The sequence below is a fragment of the Molossus molossus genome, unplaced genomic scaffold (assembly GCF_014108415.1).
Source record: "Molossus molossus isolate mMolMol1 unplaced genomic scaffold, mMolMol1.p scaffold_m16_p_6, whole genome shotgun sequence".
Taxonomy (NCBI): Eukaryota; Metazoa; Chordata; class Mammalia; order Chiroptera; family Molossidae; genus Molossus; species Molossus molossus.
The window spans coordinates 5,546,655-5,565,492 of NW_023425399.1; the positions used below are offsets into that span (position 1 = coordinate 5,546,655).

An 18,838-nucleotide genomic window follows, 5' to 3' on the forward strand; every position below is an offset into this window, starting at 1 on the left:
TGAAGTAGCAGCAAAAATAACTTGATGGTTGGGGGTCACCACAACACGAGGAGCTGTGTTAAAGGGTCGCGGCATCAGGAAGGTGGAGAACCACTGAGCCCTAGGGAGACTTAACGCCTATTCATTTATCCGTGTGAGAGAGAGAGGAAATTCTATTACTTACCAGGAAACTGCCTTGTTGTGAACACAGCCAAAAATAGCCAAGGCAAAAATTATCTCCACTAATAAAGCAAGGCAGATATGAAACCTTCACGCTTGGGGGAGCATGAATGATCTTATTATCCTGAGCATCTTGATGGTAACTATAAAAATTCATCTTCATTGGAGTTTCAGGCAAAATATAAACTCGTAATATCACCTTGTGCGTAACCCAGCCTGCATCCTGCAAAGCCAGGTCCTGCTCCAAAAGGAATCATAGTGAAATATCAAAGATACTGTTTAGGAGAAGCCCAGCACCCGCCTAGGTCCTCTGCATGCATCTCCGTTTTACCCTGCAAGGAAGTTATCCCTCGGATGAACTTACAAGGGAAGTTAAACACTCTGTCCAAAGGCAAGAGCTAATGAAGAACAGAGATGGGCACCTGAAGCCGCACCCCTAAACGACACCCAGCTGGCTGGGAAATGCGTAGGAGCCTAAGGACACAACCCCAGTGCTCGGCCTTCGGATCAGCCCGTCCCGAGCTGGCCCCGACCCCGCGAGGCATGACGCGGAACGAGAACGCTGTTCACACCCAAACCACCTTCCGAGCCCCTGCAGTGCGGGAGACACGGGACTGTGTGGGGCGGGTTGTGGGTAGTAGAGTCACCTAAGTGCGGGCGTTCTCGGATGAAACACTCAAAAGGTCAGGCCATGAGGAGACCGAGGTCACGGAGTGAAACTCTCATTTTCCAAGACAGCACTTCATAGTTTTTGGTTAAAGATCAATGGATAATTCTGAAATGTATGTTCTTCAAACACCCACACGTATCTCTCCACCTCTATATCCGTGTCCTGTATACTGTTGTTTACAAACGAGGAACATGATCACACACACACACACACACATACACACACACACACACAATTATACCCCTTAAAAACCCCTATGATTTCCTACATGACTTAGGAGAAATATAAAAGTCTTTAAAACCATCTTAGATCCTTAGAAGTTCAACCAGATTTCAATACAAACACATGAATCTAGAGGAAGATATGAGTGGTAGCAAAACATAGACTATTAAGATAATTTCAAAAAAACAGGTTCCAATAGTCATGAGATACTATGAAAGTTTCCTGAGGTTTTAGCCTTCAGAAATTGTAATTAAAAAGCCATATGCTGCTCTGGCTGGTTTTGCTCAATGGTTAGAACATTGGCCCATGGACCAAAGAGTCACAGGTTCGATTCCAGTCAAGGTCACTTACCTCGGTTGTGGTTTGGTACCCGGCCCTGGTCGGGGTCTTGCGGGAGGAAACCAGTCAATGTGTCCCTCTCACATCGATGTTTCTCTCCCTCTCTTTCTCTACCTCCCTCCCTCCCTCCCTCCTATTCTACCTGAAGATAAATGGAAAAATATCCTCGAGTGAGAATTTTTTTTTAAAAGCCATATGCCTTTCCTATTCCATTTTGTATATACATGAATCAAAGAATCGCTGAGAAATAGTCACGTCTGATGGTCCAAGCATCCCGAGAAACACCGAGTTCTCTTATGCACCAGTATGAAGTCACAGTGGGCTGATATGGCTTTATGGTCCACAGCAAAGTCTATTATACAACATTTTTATACCTTCATTTTGCCGGTTACAATTAATACATAAATAATATTTAAGACCCAAACAAGAAAATATGCTCACCTTCCCAAACAAATTCTTAATTTTCTTTATAGAGATTTCCCCATAAGGATAATAAAAATAAGCAATCCTGACAAAAAACAAAACAAAACAAAAAAACACTGCTCTGCAGATTCAAGTTTTCTCATCTGACATGCGGACCTCTGCCGCCTCCACCAGTCACGGGTTCAGTGGTAGCATTTCAATAGTGCACGTGAAATTATACTCTACGTGAAATTCGCTTTCAGCACTTGGAAATAAATGAGCCAGAGAAGAGCTGTACGGGAAAGAAGAATTTTAAAACTTTCTAGAATGGTTGTAAGACCATCAGCTTGATCATCTTTCTGAAAAGCAAGTTTTCAATCACTGGGCTCTGTTCAGAATGGAATTAACAGACTCATGGAAGTGGGGTTCCCCTGTCCTCTACTCAGGGTTCACCTCTCGGGTGTTTAGAACTTCTGTGTTGCCGGCCAGTGTGGCTCAGTGGTAGAGCATCGACCCTGCACCAAGAGGTCGCCGGTTCGATTCCCGGTCAGGGCACATGCCCAGGTTGTGGGCCCGATCCCCAGTGGGGGGCATGCAGGAGGCGGCCAATCGATGTTCTCTCTCATCCATGCTTCTATTTCTCTCTCCCTCTCCCTTCCTCTCTCTCTAAAATCAATAAAGAAAAAAAAAAATAGAACATCTATGTTTACTCTCCTTATCTCAAGGACCACACCTGTCCATTCTGCCCACACATGATAGGTGTTTTTTGTTTTTTGTTTTTTTTGGTATGTGCCCCTAGCAGGAACCGAACCTGGGACTCTCTGGTCCGCAGGCCGATGCTCCAACAGCAGAGCCAAACCGGCCAGGGTGATGGTTTTCAACTTGAATGCAATGTCGGGCCATATCCAGAAGGACTTGTACTTCTTAAAATGCATTCATTTAAATTTCTGAAATATAAAACTGATATGCAGCGTTTCAAAAACAGAGCCTGAGTTTGAGGAAGGAGGGTGGGGGAGAAGGAAATGGAATGCTGATTGGACTGATCTCTTTGTAGCTGATGATCAACGTGAACACCAGGGTACCACTTTCACTCTCCCAGATGAACTTCCGAACGGAAAAAGCGACGGTCGGAAAAGTGCCCGCCGGCTTCGGCAAGGAGCAAATCAACCTCCTCGGGCATCAGTGGCCTTCACTGCGCCGTGAGAAAACCAGGTAGAACGCGACCAGCGGCAACTCCAGAAAGTATCGGTGCCCCTCACACGGGGAACGGACCCCAGCCAGCGCCGGTGGGAAACGTACATAGAATAACAACAGGGAAGTTTTCCAAAGACCAAGAAGCTAGCTTCTGTGCAGTGTGACCTAGTCAACGACACGCTTACCCAGCTCAGCCTCAGCGTGTGGTCTGAAATCCAACCGCGCAACGAAAATTCACATCCTGTTAGTGAAACATCAGAACCGTCCATGGAGCCCTGGCCGGTTTGGCTCAGTGGTTAGAGCGTCAGCTCACAGACCAATGAGTCGCGGGTTCGATTCCGGTCAAGGGCACGTACCTCAGTTGCCCGGCCCTGGTCGGGCCGTGCGGGAGGCAACCAGAGGATGTGGCTCTATCACATCGATGTTTCTTTCTGTCTCTCTCTCCCTCCCACTCTACCTGATAACAAGTAGAAAAATATACCGTCAGATGAGACATTTAAAAAAAAAAAAAAAGAATCATCCATGAAAAAGAAAGGCATGTTTAACATTTGAGTGTTTTACAAGACGCCCCTAACACTGGATGGGCACAGGTCGCGTGGCGCATTTCCCAAAGTGTGGTGCAGGGCGGGCCTCCGAGGACGGGCACCTGGGGACACAGGGCAGCACGCCCTGGACTCACCTCCCCGCCTCGAACGTGAACCAGGCAGCATCGCGTCCGTACCGCCGCAGGGCGCTTAGCGGCCAGGAGATGAGTTTGACTCTGGGATTCTGGACGTCCCAGAGACAGATGTGCTCATACGTAATCTGCAAGGCACATTCGCCATGTACATCTACGTTAGGGGACGGCGTCAAATACACATTGAATCTCTCTGGGAGAAAAACAGAAGGTTAGTCTAAAATCCCCAGGAACAAGACATCAAAGACACTGTAGGAACAAAGAGGCATTTCAAAGTAATTCAAGTGCATCGTCTAGCTCTTGACTCAATACTCAGGAAGACAAAACCTTTCTCATAAGCTAACAGCCCCAGAAAACGGTTTTTAAAAGCAAGACCATTTTAAACCACGTAATAATGGTACAGTCGGGCTGACAACATACACTAAACCCTATTTCAATGAGCAAAGACCACTTTTAGAATTTTTTTAATTTGCATAATAAAAAAATGTGTATGCCAATAAAAGACTAAGGCAATGAAGCCCTTAAAAACATTTTTTTCCTGCCAACTACATATTAATTACACCCACACTTTTGCATTCACAAAAGAGGCAGGTGTGAAATAATTATCACATGTTGTAATGATGCTCAAGTTATATCGATCAACTTACAATTTTCATAACTAGCTGAATAAAACTGTAACCCAAATTGTTTAAATAAAACTCGGCGCTCATACCATGCACTTGACAAACCAGCAATTCGGAAAAATGCCAACTGATATATTTGAACTAGTGTTAACAATGAGCTGTCTTCAGCTAAATACTGGAAAGAAATATTCAGTTGCTTGTTAAGATGACTGTTAAAATTTAACCAAGATTACTGCAAATACAGTTCTTGGCTTACTGCTGCAACTGCATTTTATTCCCTATGGACACAATCATGACATTTGTATTATATCTTTAGAAAACTCATATTTAAGACGTTACAGAGTCAAAATACTTTAAGGTGAAATATGAACAAAACCATCACGACTACAGCAAACACATTTTCTCCTACCCGTCACTGTAGCAGACTGCGTACATCTGACAAAATAGAGTGCCGCTAATGATATTAATGTCATCCTAGAGTCATTATTTTACAGTAAAGATGTCATTGGAATTTTCACAGATTTCAGTTGAATTCACTAAGTAGGAGTGTCAAGATTGTGTTTGTGAAATGCATTCATGTATTTCTCACTCAACTTTTCTAAGTATTTCACAGTCCCTCTAGCCAAATATTGGCTGGAACGAGTAAGATAGACTGTCATCATTAATTAGAAAGTGAGAGAGATCATTACCAGCTCATTTGCTCAAAAGTTCTTTTATACCCTGGCTGGGTGGCTCCGTTGGTTGGAGCATCATCCCATACACCAAAGGTTGCAGGTTTGATTCCTGGTTGGGGTGTGTACAGAAGGCAACTGATCGATGTTGCTCTCTCATAATTTTTTTTTTTTTTTTTGGTACGTGCCCCTAGTGGGAACCGAACCCAGGACTCTGGTCCGCAGGCCGACGCTCCAACTGCTGAGCCAAACTGGCCAGGGCTGGTCTCTCATATTGATGTTTCTCTCTCTCTCCCTCACCCTTCCTCTCTCTCTCTAAAATCAATAAAAACATATCCTCGGGTGGAGGATTAAAAAAAGAAGAGAAAGTGATTTTATAACTACCTTGCTTGAGAATGACAACAGCAATCGTGGTGAGAGTGACCATTTCTATTACCTGGAAGTCATGCAAACTAATATTGTAAGGTGCCTTAAAAGACACAGTTGAGTTTCAGAATAATCCCTCGTCCTTATCTACCAGGGCTATTCTTATTCCTACTTGACAGAAGAGGAAACTGAGGCACAGAAAGCTGGTCCAGGAGAGGTCACTCCTAGGCACAGCCAGTGCCTGGATTCAGTGCAAAGGCCCATCAGGATGCAGCTTCACCAATATAAATGTGTGAAAAATAAGTGCTGATCAGAGCACTCCAAATTTAAAGAAAGCAAATCGGGTGATGACTTCCTCTCTCTGTTTGGCTTCAAGAGCACCTGCTTGTGAGGCACGACAGGTGGGTCCTCGCAGCCCGGGAGCATCCTGGCTGAGTGACCCAGAGGAGCCTGGCGCTTAGCTGCCTGACCCTGGCACCGGACCACCTCACTGCAGCTCAACTTCCTCGTCTACAGGAGGCTCCTTCGAATTAGCCAGCACTTCCAGGGGTCCGTCCATAACGCTTCCGTGGAGGTGGATTATGGCAGACACGGTGCACGCAAAATAGTCCTCGACTGTGACATGAAGACACAGTTCCAAGGGGAAGAGAGGACGTTTTATACCACCAGCTGGAGTGTGCGCCCCACGCGAAGGGTCAGTCCAATTCTGCCTCTGCCGCGGTCCCAGTTAAGTCAGGAGACACACAGCATCTTGGTTGTGATACAGCCCTATGGCCTCATAGATCAATGCAACAGGCCACAGCAGAACGCTGGGATCCAGCCCGGCTGGAGTGGCTCAGTTGGTTGAGCATAATCCTGTGCACGGAAAGGTTGCTGGTTCAATTCCTGGCCAGGGCATATACCCAGATTGCAAGTCAGATCCCCCGTTGGGGCACATATGGCAAGTAGCTGATCGACATTTCTCTCTCACATCAATGTTTCTCTCTCTCTCTCTCTCAGCATGTCCCTGCTGAGGATTCAAAACAAAACAAAACAAAAACCTCTGGAATCCAATTTGTCCTGTCACAAGTCTATTTGGAGACAAAGAAATGATTCTCACCTCTAGGCTCATACTATACACCAACACTGATTCCTTGCTGAAGTGTTCATGAATATTTTGGTCATTATTACTTGACATGATTTATTCCCAGGTTGCATGTTGAGCTCAAAGAGTTGGCTCAAGTGTTTCAGAACAAAGGAAAACAAAATCACATATTTAGGTGGGTTTAAACTTGATGAAATATTCATCGAGTTTGGATTCTATTAAAAAACACAGGAAGGCTTTCAATAAGAATTTTAACTGAGAAAGTCAAGACACAAACCCATGTCATGTTTTATCTGTACATTCTGAATACAGACCCAAAAGTATAGTATGGAATCAAACACTAGTTACTGGAATTGGAGCAAACTCTTCTAAGCCTCGGTTTCCTCATCTGTAAAATGGGAAACTAACACTACCTATGTCATAGGGCTGCTGGGAAATCAAATAAGCGAATGCATCTTCCACAGAAACGGCACAGAACAGGCTCCTCCCAGTCTCTAGCTGATGTTACTAATGTTGATACATTCATATTATGCATCAAGAACATACTAAGAAAAGAAATACATTGAACTATGAACACAAGTTTTAGGTGAAATCGAAGGTTACTTTTGCTTCTATATACATTGTTTCATAACTTCAAAAATTTTACATGATGAGGAAACCTTATGTTTTATTATACGGAAACAGAAGAGTGTTTCGAAAGATCAAAGGAGAGAATTTTGCGTACGTACCACTCTGTTCTCTCTCAACCCCAGTGGCCAGTAAGTCGGGCTCCCCGAGGCTGATGTCGCTGATCCGAGTCCCCACGCACTCCGTCTGGAGCACTTTGCACCATTCGTCAGCCTCGAGATCTGCGGACACGGCCCAGAGGAGAACCTGTAAGCCCAGCGCCTGCCGAGCAGCCGGAAGCCAGAGCCTCCCTCCTCCCACGAACCTGATTCACAAGCGAAGGTCTTCGAGGTGTCGTCGTTGAAGTAAATCCCGATGGCGTGTTTCTTCGTGCTCTTCGGCAACCGGGACACGTTCTTCACATTGTTGAGTTCTGTGACCTGAAAGGCGGACAATCACAAGATTGATCCCAGGCCCGAGGGATGCTTCCCATCGACACCCTCAAACCCAGGGCCGACCTGGGGAGCAGGACGAACACAGAATCGACAGAGTCTATCCGTTCACACAGACGGCTTACTTCAGTGTTGCCCTCAATACCCAGCAAGGCAGGTGAACGCATCACCTTCTTCTTTTGTTGTTGTTATTTATTTATTCTTTTTGTGGTTGTTGTTATGCCTCACCCGAGGATATTTTTTCCATTGATTTTTAGAGAGAATGGAAGGGAGGGAGAGAGGGAGGGAGAAACATGGATGTGAGAGAGACACAGTGATTGGTTGCCTCTCCCACGCACCCCGACCACGGCTGGGAACCGAATCTACAACGCAGATACGTGCCCTTGACCGGGAATCGAACCTGTGGCCCTTTGGTGAGCGAGCCAATGCTCTAACCACTTGGCCACACCGGCCAGGGCTCACCTTTGTTTTTTAAACTTTCTGAGGCATTTCTCCAGAGGCATAGAAAGCTTATTTTAGTCTTTTTTTTTTAACCGCCAAAGACTCCTCCGGCTCAGCAGTCCTCATGCCCTGTCCATCATGAGACAGCCTCCCCGTCTCCCAGGGGAAGCACCTTGACGGCCCGGACCCAGAGGAAGGGGAGCGAGAGCTGGTCCGGTCCATCATAAATTGTCTCGCTCCCCTCCAGTCAGGCACGGGGCGTGGGGACTCTCAAATACGCCGTCCACTCCGGGTGCAAGCCCTGTGTCCCAGCCCAGAGCTGGTGTGTGAGATGTTTTCCCCTCCCTGACCTCCTGGCCGCTGGGCGCCCAGGCAGCTGGGTGAGGATCCCCTGGCTTCCCCAGCAGACTCGCTCCCCTTCCTCTCTCCCCGATGCCTGGGTCCCTTGAACACTTCTATACACCCCTCCCCTCCCACACCAGACATTGCTATTGTGTTCCCAAAATGACCGTCCGTCCCTCCTGTCCATCCTTCGGTCACGCCCTGCGCCCTGCTGCAGGAGGGGCTGGAGACGTGGGTCCTGCAGAGAGCAGGGCAGGCAGGCAGCGTCAGGGAGCAGTATTTACAAGATGAACAATTAACCTCCCTTTGTGTCAGACAACAGAACGTGCCTGCCGTCCATCTCTGCCTGGGGCGTGCGCACCGTGTCTCCCATCGATGACTGAATTCAGTAAGCGCCTGGCTCAGGAGTAGGTGAGGAGAGAAACAAACCCCCCAGTGAGCACACTCACCCGACTATTTCATTCCTCTGCTTCTTTACCTCCACGGGCCCTCTTGACAGTATGAATGTAGATTTCTGAGCATGAAATAGCAGGAAAGTTGCTACTGTTGCTACCGACTGAATGTTTGTGCCTCCCCGTGAGTGGCTCACGGGTCCTCCCCTCCCCTCCTGGCCAAGGCAATGGAGCTAAGAGGCGGGGCCTTTGAGAAGGACCTCCCTCGGTGTGAGGGTGGGGCCATCATGAATGGGGTTAGTGCCCTTACCCAGAAGACCCCAGAGAGCCCCCTTGTCCCTTCTGCCATGTGAGGTCACAGCACCGAGATGCCATCTATGAACCAGAAAGTGAGTTGTCACCTGATACTGAAGCTGGCAGTGCCCTGACCTTGGACTTGCCAGCTCCAGACCTGGGAGAAGTAAACTTCTGCTGTTGCTCAGCTCCCCAGTGTGCGGCATTCTGTTACAGCAGCCCCAACAGACTGAGACACCGGTGTCCCCCAAAGCTCACCAAACCAGCCTCTTTAGTGGCTCAACACCACCTGTTCTATTCCTCAACTACCCCACGTCCCTTAGAGTTCACCCCCGAAACCACTTGTATTTGATTTATTCTGGTGCGGCTGCCCCAGCACAGGCCACCATCACCCTTCACGACTACTTATTCGTCTCCCCAGTCCCACCTAAACCCCACTGATCCTCTGCGAACACAACATCTACACCACTGATCCTCTGCGAACACAACATCTACACCACTGATCCACTGCGAACACAACATCTGCACCACTGATCCTCTGCGAACACAACATCTGCACCACTGATCCTCTGCGAACACAACATCTGCACCACTGATCCTCTGCGAACACAACATCTGCACCACTGAACCTCTGCGAACACAACATCTGCACCACTGAACCTCTGCGAACACAACATCTGCACCACTGATCCTCTGCGAACACAACATCTGCACCACTGATCCACTGCGAACACAACATCTGCACCACTGATCCTCTGCGAACACAACATCTGCACCACTGATCCTCTGCGAACACAACATCTGCACCACTGATCCACTGCGAACACAACATCTGCACCACTGATCCACTGCGAACACAACATCTGCACCACTGATCCTCTGCGAACACAACAGCTGCACCACTGATCCTCTGCGAACACAACAGCTGCACCACTGATCCTCTGCGAACACAACATCTGCACCACTGATCCTCTGCGAACACAACATCTGCACCACTGATCCTCTGCGAACACAACACCTGCACCACTGATCCTCTGCGAACACAACATCTACACCACTGATCCACTGCGAACACAACATCTGCACCACTGATCCTCTGCGAACACAACATCTGCACCACTGATCCTCTGCGAACACAACATCTGCACCACTGATCCTCTGCGAACACAACACTCTGCAACCACTGATCCTCTGCGAACACAACATCTGCACCACTGATCTCTGCGAACACAACATCTGCACACTGACCTCTGCGAACACAACATCTGCACCACTGATCCTCTGCGAACACAACATCTGCACCACTGATCCTCTGCGAACACAACATCTGCACCACTGATCCTCTGCGAACACAACACCTGCACCACTGATCCTCTGCGAACACAACACCTACACCACTGATCCTCTGCGAACACAACAGCTACACCACTGATCCTCTGCGAACACAACACCTACACCACTGATCCACTGCGAACACAACACCTACACCACTGATCCTCTGCGAACACAACAGCTACACCACTGATCCTCTGCGAACACAACATCTACACCACTGATCCTCTGCGAACACAACATCTGCACCACTGATCCTCTGCGAACACAACATCTGCACCACTGATCCTCTGCGAACACAACATCTGCACCACTGATCCTCTGCGAACACAACATCTGCACCACTGATCCTCTGCGAACACAACATCTGCACCACTGATCCTCTGCGAACACTACAGCTACACCACTGATCCTCTGCGAACACAACATCTGCACCACTGATCCTCTGCGAACACAACATCTGCACCACTGATCCTCTGCGAACACTACAGCTACACCACTGATCCTCTGCGAACACAGCATCTACACCACTGATCCTCTGCGAACACAACATCTACACCACTGATCCTCTGCGAACACAACATCTGCACCACTGATCCACTGCGAACACAACACCTACACCACTGATCCTCTGCGAACACAACAGCTACACCACTGATCCTCTGCGAACACAGCATCTACACCACTGATCCTCTGCGAACACAACATCTACACCACTGATCCACTGCAAACACAACACCTACACCACTGATCCTCTGCGAACACAACATCTACACCACTGATCCACTGCGAACACAGCATCTACATGGTCTTTCCCAAACACAAGTCTGATTCGAGCATTTCTATGCATAAGACACTTCAGCGACTTCCCCTGGCACTTGGGACAAAAGCCCATATCCTTAGAATGACCATCAGGACCCTCTGGGACCTTCCCCAGAGCTTCCTCAGCAGCCTCCCCCCCGGTCCCTTCGCCATGTGTTCTAAGTCCCAGCCACACTGGCCTTTACTTAGTTCCCAGAAGGGACCAGGATTCTCGTAGCACAGAGTCTTGCCCACTCTCTCCTTCCCCACCCACCCTCCGGGTCTTAGTTTAAGTCTCAGTTACCTGCAGAGCCCTAAAGGACAACCCCCTCCCCCTTCCCATCTAGTCGGAGTCTCAGGTTCTACATCTGATGACGTCTTCGCCCTCACAGCCCTCTGATGACAGGGTTATGTCACTGCCTGTCTTGCTGGTGGAGTAGAAGCTCCGTAAGGCAGGGACAGTATACATTTTGCTCACCACTGTGTCCCCTGAATCCAACACAGAGCCTGCCACTTGGGGGAACCCAACTCAATCAACACACACGGACTCGCTGAACAAAAGAACAAGCCCACCCACAAACGTACCCGCACGGTGTCTCTGCGGAGTGAATGCCCCTCTCGCCTGCCTCTCTTCTCCAGGGACATGTCAATTTTCCTCTCCCTCTGGGAGGCCTGCCCTGACCTTAGGGTGAACTGCTGCTCCCTTCTCTCTGCTCCCGTGGACGATGCCCACAGCTGTAGTGTGTGATCTGCCGTTGTGATGGCTCCTTTTCTCTCGGCAGCTCCCGCGGACACGAATCACTGCCAATGACTTGCTGATGGACCCAGTCCATGCACACGGCCCTTTGACAGTCAACGTCTACCAAGCCCGCCCCGCCTGACACGTGGTGTGCTTAGACTGTTCTCATACAGCATGTCTCCTAAAACCCCGACGTGGTAGACCTTCTTCTCCGTATTTGCAAGATGAAGAAACTGAGGCTGAGGAAGGTCAAAGTCACGTGCCCACGTTCACAGCTAATAAGAAAAAAAAATGTCAGAACCAAGTTTTGAATGAAGCAAAGCAACCCTGCCTGAATCCCACGCTCTTCAGCCACCTGAATGAAATGCTACTGACTAACCCTAGAAATCTCTCTGCACAGAGAATTTCAGCCCACAGAATCATCTTGTACTTGAGCACCTCTTTGTTCCCCCAGGATGGGGGGTAGAAGTATGAGGTCAGTGCCCCAGGCTTTATTCTGACCCTCCACCGAGTCGTTACCGAAGAGTAGTCGACCCTAGTCTGAAGCACATCAATGACTCTGAAATACGTCATTTCCTTCCACATCCATTAAGGGCAAAGAGGAAGAAATAAGTCACCTGAAGGAGTCAGGAAGTGCAGAGAGAATGGCTGAGTCAAAACACAATTACCCATTTTGGAAATTGGTTAGATAATAGCAGCTCTACACCTCTGCTCAGGGACAGAGCTGGGAGGGTTACATTTTATGTGCAGAAGGACTAGCAGGTTCTAATGCAACCGTTTCTGTCCCCAAATCAGAGCTACAACTCAGTGAGCACATGTGTCCACATACCCGCAGCCCCCCACCACACACACACACACACACACACACACACGAGTCTTCCTCAAAATACATGGTAAGGTGATAATTACGAGAACTAACATGTACGGATATACTTATAAGTCACACAAAACTTTTATAAGACACTGGTACTCCATAAATGTGAAAACCAAGGCAGGGCATTTTTTTTTTAATTCCTCACCCAAGGATATTTTTCTATTTATCATCAGAGTGAGAGGAAGGGGGAGAGAGAGAGACAGAGAGAAACATTGATGTGATAGAGCCACATTGACTGGTTGCCCCCTGCACGACCCGACCAGGGCTGGGGACAAACTGCAACTGAGGTACGTGTCCTTGACCGGAATCGAACCCGTGACTCACTGGTCCGTGGGCTGACGCTCTCACCGCTGAGCCAAACCAGCCAGGGCAGAGTATATTATTTTTACAAAATTTCTTTGTATTCCTTTTACAAAGAAATAATTTGTGCCCAAGGGATTACTTGTAAAGCAAACACAGATTTTGATACAGTCTCAGAGTCTCACTGAATATGAGGATTCTTTTCACGGGGGCTATATCCGTGTCCCTGACCATCCAAAGTGACTCCTGGGCCCTCGCTCCTACCTCCAGGAGGATGAGCACTCGGGACTAGGGACATGTGTGGCAACCCTTTCCATTCACCGTCCTCTGGGGTCTCTTGTCTGTCCCTTATGTCTGAGATCAACAGAAGGTACTTCCTGCCATGGTGAAACCTTTCAGGAACATTCCCTCTGTGGTTACAGATTTTAGGTTCCCTTCCCGGTGCCAGAGCGCAGACACTCCGTCAGCTCTACGGGTATCAGGATGTCGTTCACGTAGATTCACACGCACTTTGTACAACTTGCTTCCTGGTGTAACAGCCCCGAGGAGGGAACGGCTTACACACCACTGTTCTGGAACCCTTTCCTTCTTCAAGAATCTCCCCTGCGTTCCTGCATCCATCAAAACGGTAAATCTATGCTCAGAAAAACAATTCGGGTGACAACCAATGGACCTGACGGCCATGTCGTCACCCAGAACAACTCTCGCTTGCTTATAGCGTGAGGACGGATTTCAATGGAAACTTGGTAAAGATTTGGTTCCCACGTGGTGATCCCAAAGGTCACTTCTGCATGGACCATTTGGGTTTGGGGGTTGCTGTTTCTTGGGGGTTTTTTGTGGGTTTCTTTTGCCTTTCTTGCCCATTTCATGATTGCATTCCCTAAGAAAGGTGATAAGGACACATTTCAAGCCTCATGACCAAAATCTCAAATATGTCTGAGAATTATGATTTAAGAGGCGAAAGACCGAATGTTTCCAAGAAAGGTCTTAAGTGAGATGTGGTTACAAATTTTCATTACTAACAGGAGGGTTCTGGAAGTTAGCAGACAGCAAAAACTCATTTGGTTGTTAAAAATGATACACAGATGGCCCTGGCTGGTTTGGCTCAGCGCTTGGAGCATTGGCCAGCAGACCAAAGAGTCTCCGGTTCGATTCCAGTCAAGGGCACGTACTTTGGTCGCAATTGGATCCCTGGCCCTGGTCGTGCGGGAGGCAACCAATCGATGTGTCTCTCTCACATCAATGTTTCTCTCCCTCTCTCTCTCTCCCTCCTTCCCACTCTATGTGAAAATCAATGGAAAACTATCCTTGGGTGAGGATTTTTTTTAAAATGGTACATGTTAAAACAACAGCAGACCGACTGACAGAAACAAAATAGCTTCTGTTTATTTTCTGGGCTGCTCGTAGCTGGTTACATTTTCAAATAAATCTGTGATCCCTCAGGGTCTCGTTTTCCTTTTTCTTTTCCAAGATACATTCCAGCTTACTGAATCCAGCTCCACTACCAAACAAGACCAGAAACATCTAGAGGGCTTACCGAAAATGTCAATATTGGGACCTTTGAAAGATTTGATTTCCTCTTGCAGTTGGGTGTGTACTTTCTCAAACCCGGGTGAGCGTCAGGTGTAATCTGATTTTGTACATCCTGGGGCCAGTCCTTGGACTAACTGAAAATTCAGAGAAAATACTGTCTCCTTGAAAAATCTGCTGATAAAAAGATAATGGACACGAAACAGGAGGTTCTGTGATGCATAAAGTATGTTTCTGAACGTGGAGGTTGGGAAAGGTTCGGAAAAGGTAAGTCTTGGCAAGAATGATTCTCTGTCTGGAGTTTGGAGTTATTCAAAAGCCAGGCCAAAGGCAAATTCTGCACCTCACAGCGACCTTCCTCTCCTTTCCTTGACTGAATTCTCTGTTCACAGCCATCCATTCCCTCTCAGCCCTTGTGAATGTTTCCTGATGGATTTGAACTTGGGCACGCAACTTGCTTTGACCCACGGGATGGGAGCTGATATACCTCGTCCACGCAGAAGCCTTAAAGGCAAGTATAATTAGTCGGTTCCTCTCTCCCTCAGCTTCAAGCCTGCACCGTAGCAACAGCGCCCCCTTCTGTCCTCCGGGACCTCTGAAGGCACAGAGAGACGCATCATCATATGGACACTTGGGGGATTGTTTCAGTCTTCTTTTAGTCTTTCTAATTCCTTTATGCTTCGCTGTTTCTTTTCAACAAAAACTTGGGTGTTCTTTTTTTCCTCCCTTCTGCTTGTTGCCGCAGGAATGTTGTGTTCATCATTTTCTGTTCCAACATTTTGTTTTGAAGATGTTCAAACACAGAAAAGCTGAAAGAATAATACTGCACTACACCATTTTCCATAAGGGACTTGTGTGGATTGTGGTATCCACAGGGGGTCCGAGGACCAGTCCCTTGAGAGGCAACAATGAACACTGAGCACCCAGAACCGACAGTCACTGACACTGTGCCGCCTTCATTGTACATGCGTGATCGCTCTGTGCACAGACGCGCGTGCGTCTGCGTGTCCCCAGGCACGCGTGCGTGCCCACTTGGTTCTGGCTGAACTACCTGGAAGAAAACTGCAGTCTCAGGCACACATCACCCCAACCACTCTCGCAAATGTCTGGCAAATAACAAGGTTCTTACACGTCATCTCAATGCAATTTTCCCAGAGAAGGAAATAGGCAAGAATTCCTTGCACCATCTCATCTTCACCCCATACTCAAAGTCCCCTGAAAAGCCCCAAATGTCCTTCAGAGCTGTGTCCACGCCCCTCTGCCATCACCCCATCCTGGACCCAATGACAATGTACACACTGGATCTCTTCTTACATCCAAGGAACTTGTAATTTAGAGGAGTCCCCACATTTTGAAAAGATCATGTGAGTCAAGTGTGTCGTGTTCTAGAGATGTTTGCTTTTCCAGGGGGCCTTGATTTTTCTATCCACTGTACGTCTTCTGAAATGGAAGTTACATTGAAAGGCTTGATGAGATTCGGGTAGCACTTTGGTGAAGCATGCTGTGCCAGAGATGACACATTCCATCATCTCAGAAGATACATTGTATCAGAGCATCCCCGCACTGGTGACTTGGAAGTAGCTGCCATTCCGCTCTAGAATAGCATAGCAAATCTTCTAGTGATTGGTCTATTACACTCTGGTATCAGGTGGATAGCTTGTTCCCCAGCCATCGTTCAGGGGATTGTCTTAGCGTCCGCTGAAGACTCGTCTCTGCATCACAGTTCGCTTCTTTTCATTCAACTGGGTTGTCGGCCTAAGCCTATCTCTACGATTGCTGGATTCAAGAGAAATGTTAACTAAGGGAACTTCTACTGCCCCACCATAGCCTGCTTTTTTATTATTATTATTGATTTTAGAGAGAGAGAAGAAAGAGGGAGAGGGAGAGAGATAGAAACATCGATGAGAAAGAACATTGATGAGAGAGAACATCGACTGGCCGCCTCCTGCATGCCCCCCACTGGGGATCTGGCCCACACCCTGGGCATGTGCCCTGACCGGGAATCAAACCAGCGACCTCTTTCTTGGTGTATGGATCAATGCTCAACCACTGAGCCACACTGGCCAGGCCCATTCTGCTTTTAATGAAACTAATCTGGAGACGCAGATGATGAATATTACTAGAATCACCAGTGTTATGCATTTATTACTTCAAAGATGCGTAACTACTGCATTGAGTCAGGTGACCAAGTTTGACTGTAGAGGTCACGCTGTACGTTTAGCTGATAGAAATGCCCACCATATACTTCTTATACATTTGGGCGTCCTCATCCTTGGTTTTAACTTAGATCTGTCCGTCAGTGAGCTGCTGGAGACGTGGAGTAGCTTACTCAAGGAGGAAATCGTGTCCTTGTGACTTGACAAGATCATCAGTCTCTTGACGGGTGTGTCAGCAGGGACAGCCAGCTAGCTGTTACCACATCTCCAAGTTCCACCTGTACTAGTTGGGGTCTGCAGAAAAGCCTGCCTCGGTGGATCGGGGCTCCATTTAGGGCCCACTCTGGAGCCTGTGCAGAAGGGTGGTGACGATTCTTTGCTCCCGAAAATTCTGGGTGGCACACGCAAAGCACATGACCGGGGCCTCCCAACCCCTCTTGCCTGGAGGCAGCCTTCCTTCCACAGAGGTGCCAGGCAGATGGTGAAGGTGCCCAGCTCGCCCCCCCGGCCCAGTGCGGGAACGACAGAAGGCCACCCTGCAGGGGTGTGCTTTTTGGCTTTGGCACGTTGCTTCCAAACAAATCATTCTGAAGAAACTTGATTCCCTTTTCTCAAGAACATTCCAGCCATGCGCTCTCCTCCCGCACACCCCGAGTTCTTCTGAGAGAAACGGGTTCCTGTCCCAGCTGGGAGAGAGCTGCCCACGGCCGTCTCCACGTGGGCCCCGCTCCTCGAGGGGACAGTTCTTCGGAAACCCCGGAGCTCTCCTACACACCTGTCTGCACAGCCCCCGTGACGCTGGCGGGCACACGCGGAAGAGACAACAGAGGCCCGTGTGCCCACTTCAGACGTCGTGCTCCTCGGGTGACCTCCTCAGGCCCATCCAGCAGCATCTCTGTGTCTCCTCTTCTTCTGCCTAGTAACACGCTTCCTCTAGACCTCCCCGAACTCAGCTATGCACATGCCACCCCTCAGTGACAGCACTTCCGATCACCCCATTTAAAACCGCCGTCCTCTCGTTCCACACTTCCTCTCTCTGTCTCCGCCTTCACTTCGCCCTTGGCACTGAGCAGTCACAGCAAGACACCAGCTACGCGACTCCCATGCCTCCTCCATGGCTGTCTCTCCCCACAGAGCAGGGATGGGGGCACCTGCTTTGTCCCTCGCGCATCCCCAGGGCCAAGGCCGGGGCCTCCCGCTGCAGACCCCCGGTGAACACAGGTGCAATGAAAGCCCCGCCCCCTGCGGTGAGCAGCACCGTTGCCTCCACTGCAAAGACAAGGAGACCGAGGTACACCGTTGTCATTAACACGCCCGGGGTGACAATTCCCAAGCGGTGGCAGAGGCGGGATTGGACTCCAGGCAGGACGACGCATGATCATGCGCCTGTGGTTGGGCTCTGAGCGCATCACATCGGTCGCGCTATCTTATCTTGCACACGTCCAACCCCTGGCACCCTTCTGGGCGCATGGCACATACGAGAATGCTGAGGCCTCAGAGGGTCACTGGTCCACACAGCTGGCAAACAGGTGAACTGGGCTCAACCACAGGTCACCTGACTACTCCTCGCGACATCACCGAACACCACCCAGTGAATATACAGAAAAGGATCGGCGAGGCCACCATTCTTGAGACGGGCCTTGTTATTCCTAAGTGTGTCATGAAGGATGTGCAAGGGTCTATGGGACAGAAAGACAAACTTCTAGGCAAAGGGAAGTATACACGCAGTCGTGAAGCTGCAGCTTGCGTGATAAGAACGGGGAAGGGGGCCAGGGCCAGCCCCTAAAGCGGTGTGCTGCCATCAGGAGCTCGGTGTCAGTCACGAGTCCCAAGAGCACAGGATGAAAGGTTTTAAGCAGATCAGGAAAGGCCACACCTGTGTATTAGAAAGACTGTTTGTAGGGCAGTGGTTTACAATCTGGGGAAGACTTTTGCGCCCCTCTCCTCCCCATGGGGAAACATTTAGCCGTGTCTAGAGGCACGTTAGGTTGTCACCACTGGGGTGCTACTGGAATCAACTGGATAGAGGCCAGAGGTGCTGCCAAATGTCCTATAAGGCACAGGACAGCCCCCACCCCCACCCCAACCAAAATGAGAATGGTGCCGGGGTTGAGAAACCCTGGAACAGTGGAAGTGGAGACTCGACAAGGCTAATGGACGCAACACGTACCGA

At 48.8% G+C, this 18,838-nt stretch overlaps 1 protein-coding gene across 1 annotated transcript in view; it reads right to left on the reverse strand.

Annotated features, from left to right (window-relative positions):
* DOK5 (docking protein 5) overlaps nt 1–18,838 on the reverse strand; it is a 126,916-nt gene that overhangs the window by 36,939 nt on the left and 71,139 nt on the right. The window contains exons 3-5 of the mRNA XM_036245092.1: nt 7,338–7,452; nt 7,135–7,254; nt 3,666–3,855 (exon numbers count right to left, since the gene is read on the reverse strand). Coding sequence (XP_036100985.1) covers nt 3,666–3,855; nt 7,135–7,254; nt 7,338–7,452 — 425 coding nt within the window. The remainder of the gene's footprint in view (nt 1–3,665; nt 3,856–7,134; nt 7,255–7,337; nt 7,453–18,838) is intronic.